General features: G+C 40.7%; 1 protein-coding gene across 8 annotated transcripts in view; it reads left to right on the plus strand.

The window, feature by feature from the left end:
• Positions 1 to 3,764: 3,764 nt before the first annotated feature.
• Positions 3,765 to 19,150, plus strand: part of Hfm1 (helicase for meiosis 1) — an 83,463-nt gene continuing 68,077 nt past the window's right edge. For 4 of the 8 annotated variants that reach the window (XR_005286298.1, XR_005286299.1, XM_038338010.1 and 1 more), the window contains exons 1-6: positions 3,765 to 3,898; positions 9,270 to 9,365; positions 10,167 to 10,279; positions 11,380 to 11,686; positions 18,050 to 18,312; positions 18,562 to 18,609. Coding sequence is in view for 6 of the 8 variants with exons in the window: in XM_038338010.1 (XP_038193938.1) it covers positions 9,295 to 9,365; positions 10,167 to 10,279; positions 11,380 to 11,686; positions 18,050 to 18,312; positions 18,562 to 18,609 (802 nt within the window). In the remaining 2 variants the exon portion in view is untranslated. Of the gene's footprint in view, positions 3,899 to 5,295; positions 5,459 to 9,269; positions 9,366 to 10,166; positions 10,280 to 11,379; positions 11,687 to 18,049; positions 18,313 to 18,561; positions 18,610 to 19,150 lie in introns of those variants that run through there. The other 4 variants (XM_038338026.1, XM_038338018.1, XM_038338033.1 and 1 more) reach the window with 4 other exon arrangements.

The following is a 19,150-nucleotide window of genomic DNA, read 5'->3' on the forward strand; positions in this document are numbered from 1 at the left end:
GATCTGCTTTCAGAAGCCATGCCAATGAAAGTGTGGCCAAAGAATAAGCATAAATACACTGCTCCAAGAGTCCCTGGGACATCTGGAAGAAGCCAGCTATTTCCTGAGTCTTTTCTTCTCTGGTTATATACTGCTGGATTTCATTCCAGTCTGTGTTTTAGATATCCTTTAAGCCCCGGGCTGCCTAGCTTGCCTAATTTCCCACGGTAGTTTGTCAACAGTCTTGATAGGACGACTCACCCGAGGTAGAAGGCAACACTCTAGGAACCACCTGTCAAGTTTTGCTCAAGAGGAGTAGCAAAAGAAGGGCCGTGGCCAGATAAACAATGTGAGTTTTCTGGGTCGCTACTCTTTTTAGTCTTTACAATGGTTTTATTCTAATATTTTTTTGTGTATGGGCTTTGGGTCTACATGTATGCCTCTGTACCATGTGCACACCTGGTTTCAATAGAGACCAGAAAAGGGCATAGGGTTCTCTGAACTGGAATAACGGACAGTTGTGAGCTACCCCATGGGTGCTGAGTCCTTTGGATGAGGAACTAGTCCTCTTAACCACTGAGCTGTCTCCCCAGGTCCTAAGTTTTAAATCTTAAAGAAATTAATTATTATAGAATTTGCAGTATAATGAAGGGGTTTATTTGGCTTAAGTTTTTGCTCCCATTTTTTTTTTCTTTTGGTTTTTCGAGACAGGGTTTCTCTGTGGCTTTGGAGCCTGTCCTGGAACTAGCTCTTGTAGACCAGGCTGGTCTCGAACTCACAGAGATCCGCCTGCCTCTGCCTCCCGAGTTTTTGCTCCCATTTTAGAACCCAGAAATGAAAATAGATAAGAATGTTCTGAGCGATCGTACCAGAGAGAGATGTTTGTAAGTGAGGCCTCAGGATGGCTTTGGGGCTGGGAAAGGGTGTTCAGCTGTGTAAGGTCGGCAGAGGTGGTGTTCCCCCATTTGCATCACAATTCCTACCTCTGGGAGTCAAACTTCCCGGCAGCTCCTTGATCTTAGCCTTAGCGAAGGCCAAGAAACCATGACCACAGGTGTGCTTTATACTGAGGTGTGCAAAACTCAAAGCATATGGTGACTGGATGGTTGGTGGTGGGGAATAAAATATTAACGGATGTCAGAGCAGCTCTGAGAGTGCTGTGCCACATTCATGTTTTATGTGATCTGTGCATACGGTGGTGGAGCTGCCACTCAGGAGCAAAATCAAAAGAAAAACACGTTGTATGCTTTATTTAAATCTACCCTGACAATGCAGTGGAAATCTCTTCAAAGTTCTTAAACTTTTTTTTTTTTTTTTTTTTTTTGAGACAGGATTTCTCTGTGTAGTTCTGGCTGTCCTGGAATTTGTTTTGTAGACCAGGCTGGCCTAGAACTCACAGAGATCCACCTGCCTCTGCTTCCCGAGTGCTAGGATTAAAGGTGTGTGCCAATCACTGCCTGGCTAACATATACTTTAAAATTTGTACTATTAAACACAAAAAAAACAATGTTAGTGTCTGTTTAAAGGAAATAGAGCGGAGTGTAGAGAGAAGAGCTAGGGGGCAGGCAAAGGCAATTTCAGGTAATATGATATTCAATAACTTTTTAAAATTTTTATTTATTTATTCATTTATTTGGTATTTAAAGGCAAAGTTTCTCTGTGTATTCCTGGCTGCCCTGGAACTTGCTCTGTAGACCAGACTGGCCTTGAACTGGGATCCACCTGCCTCTGCCTCCTGAGTTCTGGGATTAAAGGTGTGCACTACTACTGCCCAGCTTTGATGACCAAATATTTATATCAAGATATTTTCTAACGTACCTCTGGATAAAATGTTTAAACTCCGTAGTGTAGCTTATAAGAAGCAAAGTCACTTCTTTGTTTTGCTTTGTTTGTTTTAAGAATTTTTGTGGTTTTTTTTGCCTGTGTATATGTCTATAATAAGATGCTAGATCCCTGGAACTGGGATTACAGACAGTTTTAAGCCACGACATAGGGGCTGGGAATTAAACCCAGGCCCTCAGAAGGAATAGCCAGTGCTCTTAACCACTGAGCCATCTCTTTAGCCCTATATTTCTTCGTTTGAGACAGGGTGTTGCTGTGTAGTCCTGGCTGGCCTGGAGCCCACTCTGGAGACAAGCCTGCCTTTGCCAGTGTTGACTCTCTTTTCATTCGAAAGATTGTTACAGTGTTGGTACTTTGTAAAACTAAAGCTTTAGTAGTAAGATCACTAAAAACAAAGCAAGCCATCCCGCTTGGACTTGTATTAACTCTGTCACTATCATGGTATTTCTAAACATTAAAGCTTTCACATTTGTATTATTTGGGTGAAAAGGTAAGGTTCTATAGAATGCTGCATTCTTGTAGGCTTTTTGAGACAGGATTTTTCTATGTAGTTCTGGCTGTCCTGGAACTCACTTTGTAGACTAGGCTAGCCTCAAACTCACAGAGATTCTCCTGCCTCTGCCTCTCCAGTACCGGGATTAAAGGCACGCGGCACCACCACCTGGCCAATACTGTATTCTTAAATGACTGAAAGTTTATTTTAAAGGAACATAGTAGCCATTTGCTGCTGTGTGCACTGACAGAGAAAACTCTGCACCCTTCTGCTGCTGAGTTCCATAATTTATGACAATGTCTTAGTTCGGGCTGCTTTAACTAATTTCCATAGAACGGATGTCTTAAACAGGTTAATGCTCTCATTTCCAAGATCTGAGACATCTAAGGCCACGTGCTGGTAGATTTAGCTTCGGGTGTCTGACTCTCCATGCATCTGCTTGGGTTGTTTGGTAGACGGGCTCTAATGCAGGGCAGGCTGGCCTTACACTGAATCCTGCCTCAGCTCCCCAGCTTCAGGCAACTCAGGTATGTGTCCCTGTATCCACCAACCTTTCTGACCTCCTACAAGGCCACTAATCTTATTCACTAAAGCTCCACTTCCAACTAATTATTCCTCAAAGGTCCCACCTCTAAATACCATCATATTGGGAATTAAATTTCAATATTTGAATTTTTGCAAATTAGGTTAGTAAATATCTGGTTCGTAACAAATGTATCCTGCTTTGCTAAGACCCTTGCCTTTATTAACCCATGGATGCTGCTGCTAGAGAGATGTTTTTCCAGAGGACCTGAGCTCAGGGCTACACCCCCTCTCCTTCAGGAGACTCACAATCCAACTCCAGCTCTAGCCTCTCAGAGAACTGCATGAACATTCGTGTATCGTTTTCATCTTAAAAAACAAACGAACAAACAAACCCTATGTACATAGGTCCAGTGCCTTTGAAAGGAATGGTAATTCAGCCTTTCTACTATGAACTATTTATGGAGCCAGAAAAAGTCAGGCCGGGCGTGGTGGCGCACGCCTTTAATCCCAGCACTCGAGAGGCAGAGGCAGGCGGATCTGAGTTCGAGGCCAGCCTGGTCTACACAGTGAGTGCTAGGACAGTCAGGGCTACACAGAGAGATGCGGTCTTGGAAAAAAAACAAACAAAACTCACAACAACAACAAAATAAAAGTTAAGAAATAGCCCATTTATTAGTTTATGTTCTGAAATCATAGGTTTCGCAAGTTACAAGGATTGATTTTTATAGTCCAGGAGAGTTGAAAGAAATTGATATTATTGAGCATTTATGAGTTAGTAATTAATACCATTGAGGATGACAAATTAAGATTTGAAGTTCAGTTTTTTTCCCCAAAGGTTATAGGTTACATAGCTATTAGGCAATAAAGAGTAAGTCAGAAGAATTATGCCTAGTGGACAGAGGTGGAGGAGTTTTTTGCTTTTTTTTTTTTTTTAAATCTAAATAAACATCTCTGGGAGAAAGGGATCATTGAATTGCTATTTTACCAGCTACAAGTTTTCCTATAAAAATATGCTGGGCCAGTCGCCACAGGACAACTCTGCTAAAGATGTTTAAAAAGGTAACTTACAGTAATTCGAGTTTGCCGGTTAAGAACACACCATTCTTGACTTGATCATTCATCTTTAATCAATTCAAAGTCACTGAGACTTCTTAAATTTTTATTTGGTTGATTGATTGATTTTCATTTTTCATGACAGTCTCTCTCTGTAGCCTTGACTGCCCTGGAACTCGCTCTTTAGACCAGGCTGTTCTCGAACTCACTGAGCTGTGTGTCTGCCTCTGTCTCCTGAGTGCAGGGAGTAAAGGCGTGCGCCACCACCGCCCGGCTGCACTGCGACTTTTAAAAATATTTATTTCTGAACAAAAGTTGTCTTGGTAATGGTGACCTACTGGTTGTCATTTTAAACGAGACACTTAAGGTTCTTTTTAGGTCGTGAGACGATGGGGTCCCAGAGCTGCGGTGGTTAGGACGGATTAGCAGAGCCCTGGGCGCCCCGCGCTGCCCTGCCACGCGCGGCTCGAACCCCGCGACCCTGCAGCGGGAACGGTTGCGCTGGGAGCCCGAGCGGCGCCGCCAATCCATTCCTTGGAGTTTGACTGAGCCGGCTTGGGGGTCGTTGGAGAAGCCGGCGGATCGGCACTCGGCGCTGCGGCCTGGCGGGCCTCAGGCGTGGGGAGCGGGTGCGCGACCGGCCGGGGTGAGGGAGCGCGTGGATGGGTGGGGGCGTGGGTGAGCGGGGGCGTGGGTGAGTGGGAAGGGTCGCGTGGGTGGGAGGCGTGTGTGAGGGGGCGTGTGTGAGTGGGAAGGGGGCTTGGGCGAGGAGGGGGCGTGGGTGAGTACGGGGCGTGGGCGAGGAGGGGCGTGGGTGAGAGGGGAGGGAGCGTGGACGCGGAGGCAGCTCCGCCGGGCGCCCTCTGCTGAGCGGGCGGGTGAGCGCGCTCGACATTCCTGTCAGTCAGGAGGCCTGAGGCGCGGAGCTGTCCCGGGGCGAGGGGTACCCGCGAGCTCAGGGCCGCGGACACGGACCGAGGGGTCCCCGCGAGCACCGGGTCCATTCCCCCCTCAGCCCCTGTCAGATTGGCTGGGGGCGTTTGCGGGGCTCGTCACCCGGGTCTGTGCTCCGTCACTGACTACCACCCTAGCGAGTCGGTCGTCCTGTGAGGGAGGACTCGCGCCCTTCTGTCTGTCTGTTGTCTGTCGTCTGTCTGTCTGTCTGTCTGTCTGTCTGTCTGTCTGTCTGTTGTCTGTCTGCCTGTCTGTTGTCTGTCTGTCTGTCTGTCTGTCTGTCTGTTGTCTGTCCGTCTGTTGTCTGTCTGTCTGTTGTCTGCCTGTCTGTTGTCTGTCTGTCTGTCTGTTGTCTGTCTGCCTGTCTGTTGTCTGTCTGTCTGTCTGTTGTCTGTCTGTCTGTTGTCTGTCCGTCTGTCGTCTGTCTGTTGTCTGGTCTGTTGTCTGTCTGTTGTCTGTCTGTTGTCTGTCTGTTGTCTGTCTGTCGTCTGTCTGTTGTCTGGTCTGTTGTCTAGCCTCGGCTACTATCCTATCCCGGAGCTCCCTGTGCAGCCCTTCCGCCTGCTTCAGCCTCTCCTGTTGGCATCACGGTCGTGAGCCTCCCACGTCTAAGTACGTTTTTAAATGTACTGCTTATAAGAAAACCACAACCCGGTAATTTTATACAGTAAGTGAAAGATTACAGGGAATGCGATATTAAAGCTGCCAACAGAAGCAGAGAAAGGTGTGTTAACTTCTACAGGCAACAACCTAGGGACTGTGAAGTACCTGAGGTGATCACTTACTGCGTTTTGGACTCCATTTTGTGGGGAAATTTGGTTTTTGTTGTGGCCCAGGCTGACCTCAGCCGAGACCGGCCTTAGATTGATGCTCCTGCCTCCATCATCCCAGACCTGGATTTTTCACTCCCACCACCATGCCTAGATCTGAAATAAGAATTTTGTGGTAATTTAGAATATCTGAATATAACCCTGAAATGTTAATTAAAAACTTATCAACTTATGTCAAAATGTGACAGGGTTTATTTTAGATACTATGTTTTTAAAAAATTATTTATTTACATGATGGAAGTTCCAAATTCACCATCTTTTTAGAGCCTTAATGGTGGGACTACATGAATCTTGAGCTAGAAGAAAAATTCAAAAATTTAAACTTACCATTAATTAGGGGTAATCAGTTAGCTGAAATTGTCTTATTTTATAAGTTGATTGCTAGTACATGCATTCCACAGTGAATTTTTATTAATTATATGCTCTATGTCAGGAACTATTTTAGGTTATTGAAACACATTAAGAAAAAAAATCCCTTCTTTGTTTTGCAGGAAGATAACTAAATACACAGTTCCAATTATAGATGAATGTTATAAAGAAAAATAATGCAGGAGAGAGGGATGGGAGATTTGAGATAAAAATTTTACCAGAGTGCTTCAGAAATAATATATATGTTAATATATGTGTGTGTTAATATATATGTGGTGTTTTTATTATGTACTAAAATGTTTGCTGTTACCTTGTACTAGAGCTAGAAAAAAATTCTTGTGACAGTATTTTCTGTGTATTTAGGAGGTCTTTTGTACAGTATAACATTTAAAATTAGTTTTAATATGTTTTGTTGTCTTATTTTCTTTTAGAAGAAAGAATTTGATCATACATGATAGTAATGAGATTTGCTACTTAAACTCTGAGGTAGCAGAGCCATGTAAACCTGGTTTGCTGGGTTTTAATAAACCTTTTGTTGATTAAAATACAGTTCTGATGCTAGACGGGAAACATTGCAGCTTCTTGAACAATAAATACAAAGTTGATTAGCATAGGTTTTTCAAATAACTTTTCAAGTTCTGAAATTGTTTGCATAAGTAGACATAAATGTTTGTTAGTGTGTTTCAGGATGATTCCCTTGTTCTTTCTGCCGTTTTCCTTGGCGTGTTATCATGCAGTTAAGATGGTGTTTATAGAGTCGTGTTTACTTGTTTTATTTTTTGCTTTCCTTTTTGTTGGTGAGTTACCGAGAGCTTTGGGTTCCAGCCCAAAGATTCTCTTCAGGGTTCAGATTAAATGCTACAACAGGTGAAAAGAACTTTTTCCTTAGGTTATCTGAGGGCGACCTCTCTCTCTCTCAGTATGTGCTTTTCCTCATCAGTCTCTTGATTATTCTGTTACTATCCTAATTCTGCCGTCCTACTTCTAATTCCTCCTAGCATTTTTTCCCCTAGTTCTTCTCCTAGCTTCAAAACTTGTCTCCTTACAGGAGCCCTGAAGCAATAAAAAATTACAAGAGTTTTCTTTCATTGGTCAGAAGCACATTCCTAGGTTAAGGGATAGGGAGCTTGTAGGGCGGAGGCTGTTCATTCATTCCTGGCCACGCAGACCCGAAATAATCACACAGAAATTGTATTAATTAAATCACTGCTTAGCCTATTAGTTCAGGCTTATTAACTAACTCTTACTTCTTAAATTAACCCTTTCCTATTATTATGTATTTTGCCACGAGGCTCATGGTTTACAGGTAAGGTTCCAGGGTGGGGTGTCTGCCTCCTTCGGCAGCTACAGGCAGGTTTTGAAGTGGCTATAGTTCTTGTAGGACAAATAGATCTAGTTATGAAGCACATAGTCTAGCACATAGTCTGTATACCAAAATTATACAGCTAAACGAAAAGTCATCTTCCTGACCATCCACCGATATGTGTGCCCATAAGACTGAGATGCAATCATGAGATTATATATACACATCACATGAAAATGCGCGGTACTGGAGAGATACCAAACCGCTTTAGCAAAAGTGGGCAACAGTTTCTAGGGTCGATGGTCCTCTAGACCTGTCCTGGACAGGGTTAGCCTCCACCAGACTCACTTCTTTGGTGGGCTGATAGCTGGATTATCAGTTGTCACATGCTGTATATTTCCACAGCCTCTGACAGTGACTGAGTGATTAATACATTGAGGAGTAAAAAAATAAATATAATCTAAATAACTAAACAATGAAAAACCCACAATGTTATGGTTCAGTAAGAACCATCCTATAGTGTGTGCAGGATTGAGCCTCTCTCCTGTGGTGTCTTGTCAAGATCTGCACTGGAAATAGCCTTCCTCCTATGTTCCTCCTACATGTGATTATGTCTTCATTAGAGAACTCTCAATCTTGGTGACGCATATTCTAACATGAAATGGACTTTTGCCATAAGAAGGTAGTCATGTAGTTTTTAAAATTTTAATTTCTGTTCTGAGGACAAATTATTGACTATCTCATAAGAAATGGAAATGTAATTTATGTTTTATGATTTGTGTATCCAATTTCATGTTTTGACCTATAGAATATGTCATTATGTTTCAGGATTTAGAAAAATGAGGTAAGTTTCGATGTGTAGTGGGGGTGATAATTGAAATGAAAAATGAGCAGTGTATGGTTTAAACAATGGTGACCCACACACTGAAGGGTGCATTAGAATTTGTCAGGTGAAGGATATACTTTCTGAGCATTCATGCAGTATAAAGAAAGGAACACGTGGGAAACATAGGAACAGACAGGTATTAGTGCACTATAATGAAAGGAACACACGGGGAATCACAGGAATGGACAGGCATTCGTGCAGTATAAAGATGGAACATGTTGTGCAGTATAAAGATGGAACACGGGAAAACACGGGAACAGACAGGCATTCATGCAGTATAAAGATGGAACACGGGAAAACACGGGAACAGACAGGCATTCATGCAGTATAAAGATGGAACACGGGAAAACACGGGAACAGACAGGCATTCATGCAGTATAAAGATGGAACACGGGAAAACACGGGAACAGACAGGCATTAGGGCAGTATAAAGATGGAACACGGGAAAACACGGGAACAGACAGGCATTCATGCAGTATAAAGATGGAACACACGGGGAAACACAGGAACAGACAGGCATTAGTGCAATATAAAGATGGAACATGGGGAAACACGAGAACAGACAGGCATTCTTGCAGTATAAAGAAAGGAACACACGGGGAAATACGGGAACAGACAGGCATTCGTGCAGTATAAAGAGGAACACACGGGGAAACATGGGAACAGACAGGCATTCATGCAGTATAAAGAGGAACACACGGAGAAACATGGGAACGGACAGGCATTTGTGCAGTATAAAGAGGCACACAGGGAAACATGGGAACGGACAGGCATTTGTGCAGTATAAAGATGGAACACATGGGGAAACATGGGAACGGACAGGCATTAGTGCAGTATAAAGAGGAACACGGGGAAACAGGAATGGACAGAGAATAATGTGTTTCGTGTTGAGGCATTTTCAAAGAATTTGCAGAAGACAGCTAAAGAGTTGCGTGCGGCTGTATTTAGAAAGAATTCTGGGAAATTAGTGATTCTCATTTACCTGTCTACATCCCTGTAAATGAATATAAAGCTACCTTTTCTTGTATCTTGTAGATTTCAGACAGTCTGGTGTTCAGCAATGCCGAAATCAAACGATTGCTTTTTCCCCCTGGATAATTTGTTTTTCAGCAGCCCCGATGGAGCGGGAAAGTAAGTGTGCAATGTATTCTTTTCAGCTTATGATTTCAGGGGCTTCCGATTTTTCATAGTTATAGGATTAATCTAGAATATAGTAATGGTGACATTTACATCTTGATTACCCGCAATTATCTGTGAGGCATCTCGCAAGTAATGGGTTGTCTACTGAAGCTGAGTGAGGGAACAGTGGAGGGGGTCCCTCTCCCATTTAGCCAGTGTCCTCACACAGCATTGTGCATCAGTCCTGTGACACAGGGACAAGATGAGAGCATTGTCATACAGAGGCAAAGCAAAACCATGGCAGAAAACTTATTTGCAAGAGTTTGTGTAACATGAGGGTCTGCTTGTTGGGGTTTCTGTTCTGCTTGGTTCCTGCAGCCAGTAGGCCCCATGAAAAATCACACAGTGTCTACATAAGTTATAAACTGATTGGCCCATTAGCTCAGGCTTCTTATTGGCTCTTAAACTTATGTTAACCATTATTTTTATCTGTGTTAGCCACATGGCTCGGTACCTTTTTCAGGGGGGGTAGTCATATCTTGCTTCTTCTGTGATCTGGGCTAGGACTGCCAGAGGAACTTCTTTCTTCCCAGAATTCTCCTGTTCTCATTGTCCCACCTCTACTTCCTGTCTGGTTTTTTCGCCTATACTTCTTGCCTGGCTATGGGCCAATCAGCGTTTATTTAAAATATAATTGACAGAATATAGACAATTCTCCCACACCAAGTTTGTCTTTGAGTCATGTTTAATAAATAAGTGGTTTTTGATAGCCTGTCCTTATTAACATATACTCACATTTTGTTTTCTATGTAGCTTCCCAGTTAAGGGGAAATCAATGGATTGGTTTCTCCCTCCAGCTCCATTAATTTCAGAAATTCCAGATATTCAAGAATTAGAGGAAGAAATTGAAAGTCATAAACTGTTAGGTAAATTATCATGTTTCTTGTGAAGCCAAACTTGTATAGTTGATGTCAGTATAAAAAAATCTACTAGCATATTAAAGTATTAATTCCTTTTTTTCATGTGTCCATCAAATCTCAGGATCTAGAGCATTCACTTCTATAAACACACTCACATAGAGCACATCACACTGTCACACGCTTGTGTGTAATGCTGCTGACACACTCACATAGAGTACAACACAGTCACAGGCTTGTGTGTACTGCTGCTAATAAATATAGATCATAACACACTGTCACACGCTTGTGTGTACTGGTGCTAACACACTTATATAGATCATAACACACTGTCACACGCTTGTGTGTACTGGTGCTAACACACTTACATAGATCATAACACTGTCACATGCTTGTGTGTACTGGTGCTAACACACTTACATAGAGCACAACACACATGTTTGTGTGTTCTGGTGCTAACACGCTTACATAGAATACAACACACTGTCACATGCTTGTGTGTACTGGTGCTAACACATTCACATAGAGCATGACACTGTCACATACTACAAAAAATTTCTCCCCAAAACAAGCACATTTAAATAATGTATATTTCTTATACAATAATATTCAACACTTTAATGTTTTAATACGACTCATAATTTATATATGTTTGCATATGAATTTGTATAATTTTTTATGCTGGGCTCACTGTGTAGATGAGGTCTGTCTACCTCCAGAAATAAGCATCATTTCATGACTACAGTGTACAGATTATCTTACTATTGTACTGAGTCTTTCAATTCTTGTATGTATCTAGTAAGCTCTTTAGAAGAGTTTGAACTTTGTTATGTTTATTTAGTATCTGTATGTATGGGAGCTACTACCACAGTGTTTGTGAGGTCAGAGAATAAATTATAGAAGTCACTTTCCTCTTTCTACCTTGTGGGTCCTGGAGCCAGAACGCAGGTTTTCAGGCTTGACAGCAGATGCTTTTACCCACTAAGCCATGTCACTGGCCTCCTTTAGAAACTTTTAATTGAGATTTCCTGTCATATTTAGAAAACTTCTCTTCACAAAGAACATGGAATATGTAATAATTAATAATTAGTATATTTCTTTTTTTGTAGGCCAAGAAAAGATACCAAAAATGTTAACATCAAATTTGAAGATCATTAATGAAGACAAAAATTGTATTTCATCAACACAAAAATTCCATTTTCCCTATAATGTGGATACACAGGATTCCCTAAATTTAGGAGGATCAAGTAATGATGACTCATCCCGTATTGCTGGAAAGCTGGTGTATGGCTCGTCTCAGAAATATAAAAACCACATGGGTACTAAGAATCCACCTGCTAAGAATGGCCCTGGTGATTCAAAGCCACCTAATGTTGCAGAGGATAGAGCAGAGGGGCCAACAGCATTTAAGAGAAGGTAACTAATAGTTACACGATCCTCTGAGCAAATCTGAGTACTAGGTGTGCGCTGAACAGAGTTACATTCAATAGGAGCTGGGTGAGAAAGACAGCGGCAACAGAGTCTATGTGCTGACATTACCAGGCCTGGAGTCCACTCTTAGGGATCTAAGTTCCTGCCTTTCAGGAGCTTAAAATCTACCAAGAAGGCTTGGATAGTGAAGAACTAAGACTCACTCAATGCATGTTTTGAAGTGTGACAATTATTTCAACAATATTTATGATTCGATCAAAGATGCTTCTTTTTCCCAGTCTACATCCTTGTTCCTCTTGTCACCTGGTTCTATTTACTTTCCCCTCCTCCATTTCTCTGTCTATAATCCTAATACTAACTACTTGTTTTTCTCTTTTATTATCACACCCCAGTAGCTACTATCTCCAATATACCAATGCTATCAGTATTTCTCTTTCCTAAACTGATTGGAGTTGAGGAGATACTTTTTAATTGATTATTACTGTATTTTCATATGGAGGCTGTGTTTTGACTCCCTATGATATTATATTTAAAACACTTATAAAACAAAAACATAAAAGTAAACCTATCAGAATAGTAGCAGAGTTTTCAATAGGAACTTAGAAGCCAGAGCGGGTGGAATAAATCATTTGATCTCTCAAAGCTACTAATTGCCAACACAGATTACTATGCCCAGAAAAATTATTTGTCATAAATGAAGGAGAGAGACTTTCCACAATGAAAACAAGCTGAAGAATCCATGCTGCTTAGTTGGCACTGTGTAAGACACTTGTAGGAGTTCTCTGGAACAGAGAAACATCAGCACATCCATGAGGCTGTGGGACGATGGCGGAGGAAGGCAGGAAGGAAGCAGCTGGGTCTTCTCTGCCTCTGCTCCCGAGTCTTTATCAATAAAATAGAACGGTAGAGACTCAGTTAAAACAGCATGAAGTAAATGGCATCAGAGATCAAAGCCCTCCAGATATCTACAGAGATTCCATCCAAATTCGGCTGAGTACACATTGTCAGCAGCCGTGGAGAGTGTTCTGTGATAGGACAGAAAACACATCTAACAGAAATAATTTCTTATATTCCATCTGACCACAATAGGCTAACACTACAGATCAGTAGTAAAGGAAACTAAAGAACATACACAAACTCATGGACACAGAGCAACATGCAAAACATTCTTGGCGCAAATGGAAACAAAATATTCCTAGAATCAAGTGACGTGAAAACACAGCACACCCAAGCCTGTCTAATGTAGCAGAGGCGGCCATCAGAGGGGACTTGTGCTTCAGATGCCAAGTAAAACAAACCAAGCAGAAGCAGAGATAGCTCAGGTGAGGGGACATGCCCGTGACATCAGCACTCAGAGGCAAAGGCACGAGAATCACCACATGTTCCAGGCCTTCTGATCTACAGGGCAGCTCTAGGCCAACCAGGGCTACACAGACTGTATCTCAGAATGAAACAAATGAAAGCCAGATTTCAGGTGAACAGTGATGAATGCTAGGGCTTTGGAAAAGCAAGCCAAAGTCAGCATCGGTAAGTAGGGAGAAATATCAGGGCAGAAGTTAAGAAAATAGGAATAAGTAGCAACAGTCTTTAGAATCAGTTAGAGATAGTTCTTAAAATATAAAAATAAAAGTCCCTAGTCAAACTAGCTGAAAGAAAAAGGGAGAATCCCAAACTAATAAAATTGGACATTGAAAAAGCAATATTACCACAGATACAAGTAGAATTCCAAAAATAATTAGAATATACCTTAAAAACTTATATTCCAATAAACTGGAAAATATAAAAGAAATGGATGAATTTCTGGATGAATATAATCTACCAAAGTTAAAACACAATGAGACAAACAGGTCTATAAATGCAGAGCTAACACCAGTACTAGTTAGTTCTGGTGTTATGAACTAAGCTAGGTCATAAAACAGAAGGGGAGGATTCTGCCAAACCCTTAACAAAGCCAGTGTTTCCCTGATACCACAACCAAAGTCATGGCAACAACAAAAGAGCAATATAGGCCAGTTGTATGTACAATCCGTAGGTGTAACACATCGCATGTGTGGACTCAGTGACATAAATCACCATCTTCTCGATGGACGCAGAGGAGGCTTTTTGGCTAAATCCACCGTCTTTTATGATAAAAACCCAAGGAAATTAGAATACATTTTTTTTCAGCATAATGAAGCTTATACTTGACAAACTGATAGCTAGTATTGGACTAATGGGAAGAACCTCAAAGCATTTTCACTAAGATCAGAATCAAGACAATGCTGTTCACTTTTTCTACTCATGATTTTTTTCAAGATGAGATTTCTCTTTATAGTTCTGGCTATTCTTTAACTCAACTCTGTAGACCAGGATGGCCTTGACCTCACAGAGATCCACCTGCTTCTGTCTCCCTAGTGTGGGGGATTAAAGCTGTGCACCATCAACCCAGTTTAAAATTCATTTTATTCTAAACTGTGTGTTTATGTATGTGAGTGTATGTCATACGGATGTGGGTACCTGTGGAGGCCAGAGGAAAGAGCTCCCCAGGGGCTGGAGCTACAGGTGATTGTGAGCCGCCTTTCATGAGCTGGGAATCTAATTCTGGTCCCCTGGAAGAGTATAAACACCTGTAATCTTTGTAATCTCTCCAGTCCCTCACTTTGTTAGACTCTAAGAACCCCACCAGGAAACTCTTGGATCTAATATGTACTTTCAGAAAAGTAGCATGATGCAAAAGCAATGTACCAAAATCGCTTGCCTTCCTGTATACCAGCAACAAACATATTCTCAGTAATAAAATCAAAGGGGAAAGAAATCCATTCACAACTGCCTCAAAAAAATTAAATACCTTAGAATAAGCTTATTTAAAGAAATGGAATGTGTCTGCAGTGAAAACTGAAAAGCATTGAAGAAGAAATTGAGAGACTAGGAGAGGGAAAGACCTGCCACACTAACAAATCTGGAGAATTGATACTGTGAGGATAGCTAAATGATCCAAAGCAGTCTGCAGATTCAGTGTAATCCCCATCAAAATTCAAACCTATCTAACTATAGCCATCGGATTTTCTACAAAGATGCTAAGAGTACACATTGGATAAAAACTGCTTACTAAACAAAAGGTGCTAGGCAAACAGGATGTCCACCTATGAAAGAATGCAACGATCTCTCACCACCTATGAAATCCACCTCCAAAAGGACCAAGACTTTAATGTTAGACTCTGAAACTATTAACGGAAAAGGAAGGAAAAGCACTTTATGATATCAGCAAAACTATAAACCTTCTGAAAAGTCCAGTTGCTCTGAGATTAATGTTAATATAATTGATACAGAGGAAACAATCAAAAGATACAGTTTACAGAATGGGAAATTTTCAGTAGCTATTTACCTGATAGAATTAATAGCTAGAACATATAAAGAACTTAATCCAATTGGATTGGAACAATCCATTCAACAAACTGGCTAAAGAAATGAGATTTTCTCTCACCCCAGTCAGAAAGGCAGCCATTAAGATAACAAGTCATGGCACTCCTTTAATCCCAGCACTCTGAGGGAGAGGTAGGCGGATCTCTGTGAGTTCAGGGTCAGCCTGGTCCACAGAGCGAGTTCTAGGACAGGCTCCAACGTTACAGAGAAAAACCCTGTCTTGAAATAAGAAAGAGAGTAAGAGAGAGAGAGAGAGACAGACAGACAGAGAAGAAAGAGGAAAAAGGATTCTAAAGTAATCAGAGACCGATACATGGCAAATGCTAAAGATACTGCTATTTATGCCTAGCATAGACACTGTTTTAAAGTGAACTAATGATCTAGATTTGGAATAAAGAAAACATGTCCCAATCATCAAGTACCCGAGAAATAAAAACTAAGGGTTTCCTCAAAGAAACTTTAAGAAGCAAGAGTTTTTCAAGGCATAGCCATGTTTTTTAAGACTATGGAGACAATAAAGTATCACTGAACTTGAAGACGTGAAGAACTCATGGAGTGGAGTTTTCAGGGGACTAGAGAGCTCCATAGAGTATTGGTAACTAGAATCTAAACAATGCCCATATAGTTTAGTAAAGCTTATTTCAAACTCATAATAACTTTAAAATCACACAGCTAGAGAATGACTGATCTTTGTGCTTAAGTCCAGATTGTCTGGTTCCACTTGTTGATTTTAAGCAGTACACAGCGCAATGTGTGGAGTCACCTATGGCATAAGTTCGTTCCCAACCCCAGCATCATTTTATAGTGGATTCTGTTTATCACCTACATGTTTGAATTTTCTGTCTCAGCAGTTGAGTATGAAATTTTACAAAGTTTATTCTAAATTTTTGTGTACATTTTTGAAAGATTTAGGTTTTTTTCTTACACACAAAAATATATCAGGACTAAGTAAAAAATTTAAAAACGTCTGTGCATAGTGCTCCTTTGGATTTACTCCTTATAGATTTTTTTGTATGAAATTTTTTTGTTGTTTTTTGAGACAGGCTTTCATTGTGTTGTGTAGAGACTGGCTTCGAATTCAAAGCTCTGTCAGCCTCTGCCTCCTGAGTGCTGGGATTAGATTTATATGCCACCATTGCCTGGCTAAGTATAAAAAAAAAAAATGAAAAACTTTTAAAAAACAACAACATAAAAGAAATTTGACACAAGTACATATTTCAAAGTACTGTTGGCTAAATTTACTTTGGACAATAGGGGAGCAATATTATTTCATTCTTTTCTTAATCTTTAGACAATTTCTGTAAGTTGTGAGTATTGCCTTAGGAACTTTGATATTTACTTCATGTTAAGGCTAACATGAGCAAATTATTTTGATCAGTTATATAACAAAGAATAGATGTAAAGATGGTGTCTCCTTGTTTTGAAGAATTTTACAGAGAAATATTGGATGTGTGTATTAGTTGTTTTCTGTTGCTGTAATGAAGCACCGTGACCAGGCGACTTTCATAAGAAAGTGTGTTTGACCCCTAGTTCCGGAAGAATAAGAGTGTGTCATGGCAGGGGGTACAACAGCAGGCAGCAGGAGGTCAGGAAACTGAGAGCTAACATCTTCAGATGCAAGCACAAAATGGAAGAGACACCGGTGGTGGCTGAGGCGGCTGCATCATCTAAGCCTCCCCAGGCAGCACCGTCAGCTGGGAGCCAATGTTCCAGTATCAGAGCCGGGGGGGACACTTCTCATCCAGACCCCCACAGTAGTATTTGGGGAGTTTGGTTTGTTAATATACTTAGCTCATGGAGCTAGAGAGATGGCTCAGTGGGTCAGAACACTGACTGCCCTTCCAGGGGACCCAGGTTCAACTCCCAGCACCCATATGGTAGCTATCAACCATCTGTAACCTTAATCATAGGTTATTTCTTCTGGCCTCCATGGGCACTGCACACACACACACACACACACACACACACACACACACACACCACATGAATATAGGCAAGGTACCTACACACATAAAAATTTTAAACATCTCAAAAAATTCTTTAAATAAAAAGATAAGAATAAATATACTTAGTTTACTTCTTTTCCATTTGTAGGGAAAGGAATTTGGGTATTCAGTACAGATGTGGTTGACCAGGAACTATACTTATGCATATATGTATCAGCATCTTCTGGCACAAATGGCATGATTGATAGTTATCATATGCTTTACAAATGAGAAGTTTTGCCTGTCAGTAATACCCTTTCAATATGTAGATAACAGGCATCTTCTATGTCTGGTCATGGCTGGGGATCGCTCCAGAGAAAACACACACACACATATACACACACGACTGTGTTAATGACAAAATCCTGTTTCATAACCTAAAGACCAACCTAAGGCTAAAAAATGAAAAGAAATATGACTGAAGGCAATATATAAAAATGGGAGGAAAAACTGTCCCTTTAGAGCATTGGTTCTCAACCTGTGGGTCATGACCCCTCTAGGGGTTGAATGACCCTTTCACAGGAGTGGCCTAAGGTCATAGGAAAACACAGGTATTTACATTACGATTCATAATGGTCAAATTGCAGTTATGAAGTAGCAATGAAAATAGTATGTTTGGGGCCACCACAACGTGAATACCTGTATTAAAGGGTCGCAGCACTGGTAAGACTGAGAACCACTGACAGAGAGTACTTACAGTACTACCTGCTAGACTGTGACTGGATTACAGTCAGTTCTGACCTAGTGACTCAGCTTGTAGATCATAAAGCCTGTGACTAAGAGACAAGGATCACTGGATCCATTCTGGAGACAAGCTTTCACAAAATCTTAGATGAGTTTTAGGAAAATAAAGAGACATAAATCAGTGATAAATTGTAGTTATGGACATTTTAAGAGGGTATTTTGTCCTAGTTTGTAAGCAAATGTTAGAAGCAGAAAACATGGGTATTTTTTTTTCCAGGTTATTTAGAACATATGGCAAAATACATGAATGTGATTGTGCTAATGAAAATATAAACTTGGATTCTCATGTTAGCCCAGTGAAACTTACCCAAACAAAAATAAACAAGGAGAAATCATGGGCCTGCAGCAACAATCAACAGAAACTTCAGTATTCCACATATAAAGCGAAAGCAAAAGACGGGCTTCCTGCTTCTGAGACCGGAGAGAACACATTCGAAGTGCCGGCCTTCTCCATCACATCCCAGCCTCGTGATGGTCAAGGTAATTGCTTATTCAGTTGTTTTTTGTGAAAATGTAAACTAATTTGCATTTCTTAGCATAAGGAAGAATACAGAATAGAGTAAGTTCTTTCTCCATGTGCAGTTTATGCATTTCTGTATTGTTGCATTATTTTATAGCTATATCTTAATATTCTTAACTTACCTGTTAGAAAAATGTTATACATATTTTATTGGAGTTGTTTTATGGTTAAAAATATCCATATAAATATGGGATATCTTTTGGTTTTAGGTATAACTCCAAGTGGCTTAGGTTCCTTGAAGGCTGTCACAGAAATCCGTATCCTTTATTTTTAAATAGCTACTTTACATTTATGAAATTGTATATTTAAAATTTTTGTTTCATTGTACTCCTGTGTGTTTATTTGGCTAGCGCAGAAAAAGATGGAAAAGTAAATATTTGGGCCATGTAAGAGATACATTGTATGCTAATCAGTGCTATTCCAAGTGTAGTGTGCAGGCTGATCCAGTCAGAGAACTGTTTTCAGTTTGACAATTTAAACACAGAAATTTGCTTACATTAGATGGTGGGATAAGAATAGAGATATTAGGTTAAATCAAATAGGGGAACTTAAAGCAAATGGACATTTTATGGCTTAGAGGACAATTTTGCTGTTTTAGAGGGAAACCTTATTTGGAGGTTGCGTATGATCAAGTTTGCATGCTTGGGCATTTCTAATGTGATACCTGAGTGTATTCAGATTATTCTGGTGGTAATATTCCTGTTACATCTGAAAAGCAGAAAGTAAATTTCAGATATTGAGCAGTGTCTTTGTTACTTTTCTACTGCTGTGATAAAACTCCACAACCAAAGCACTTTA

Source organism: Arvicola amphibius, chromosome 1 (genome assembly GCF_903992535.2).
Source record: "Arvicola amphibius chromosome 1, mArvAmp1.2, whole genome shotgun sequence".
NCBI classification, from domain to species: domain Eukaryota; kingdom Metazoa; phylum Chordata; class Mammalia; order Rodentia; family Cricetidae; genus Arvicola; species Arvicola amphibius.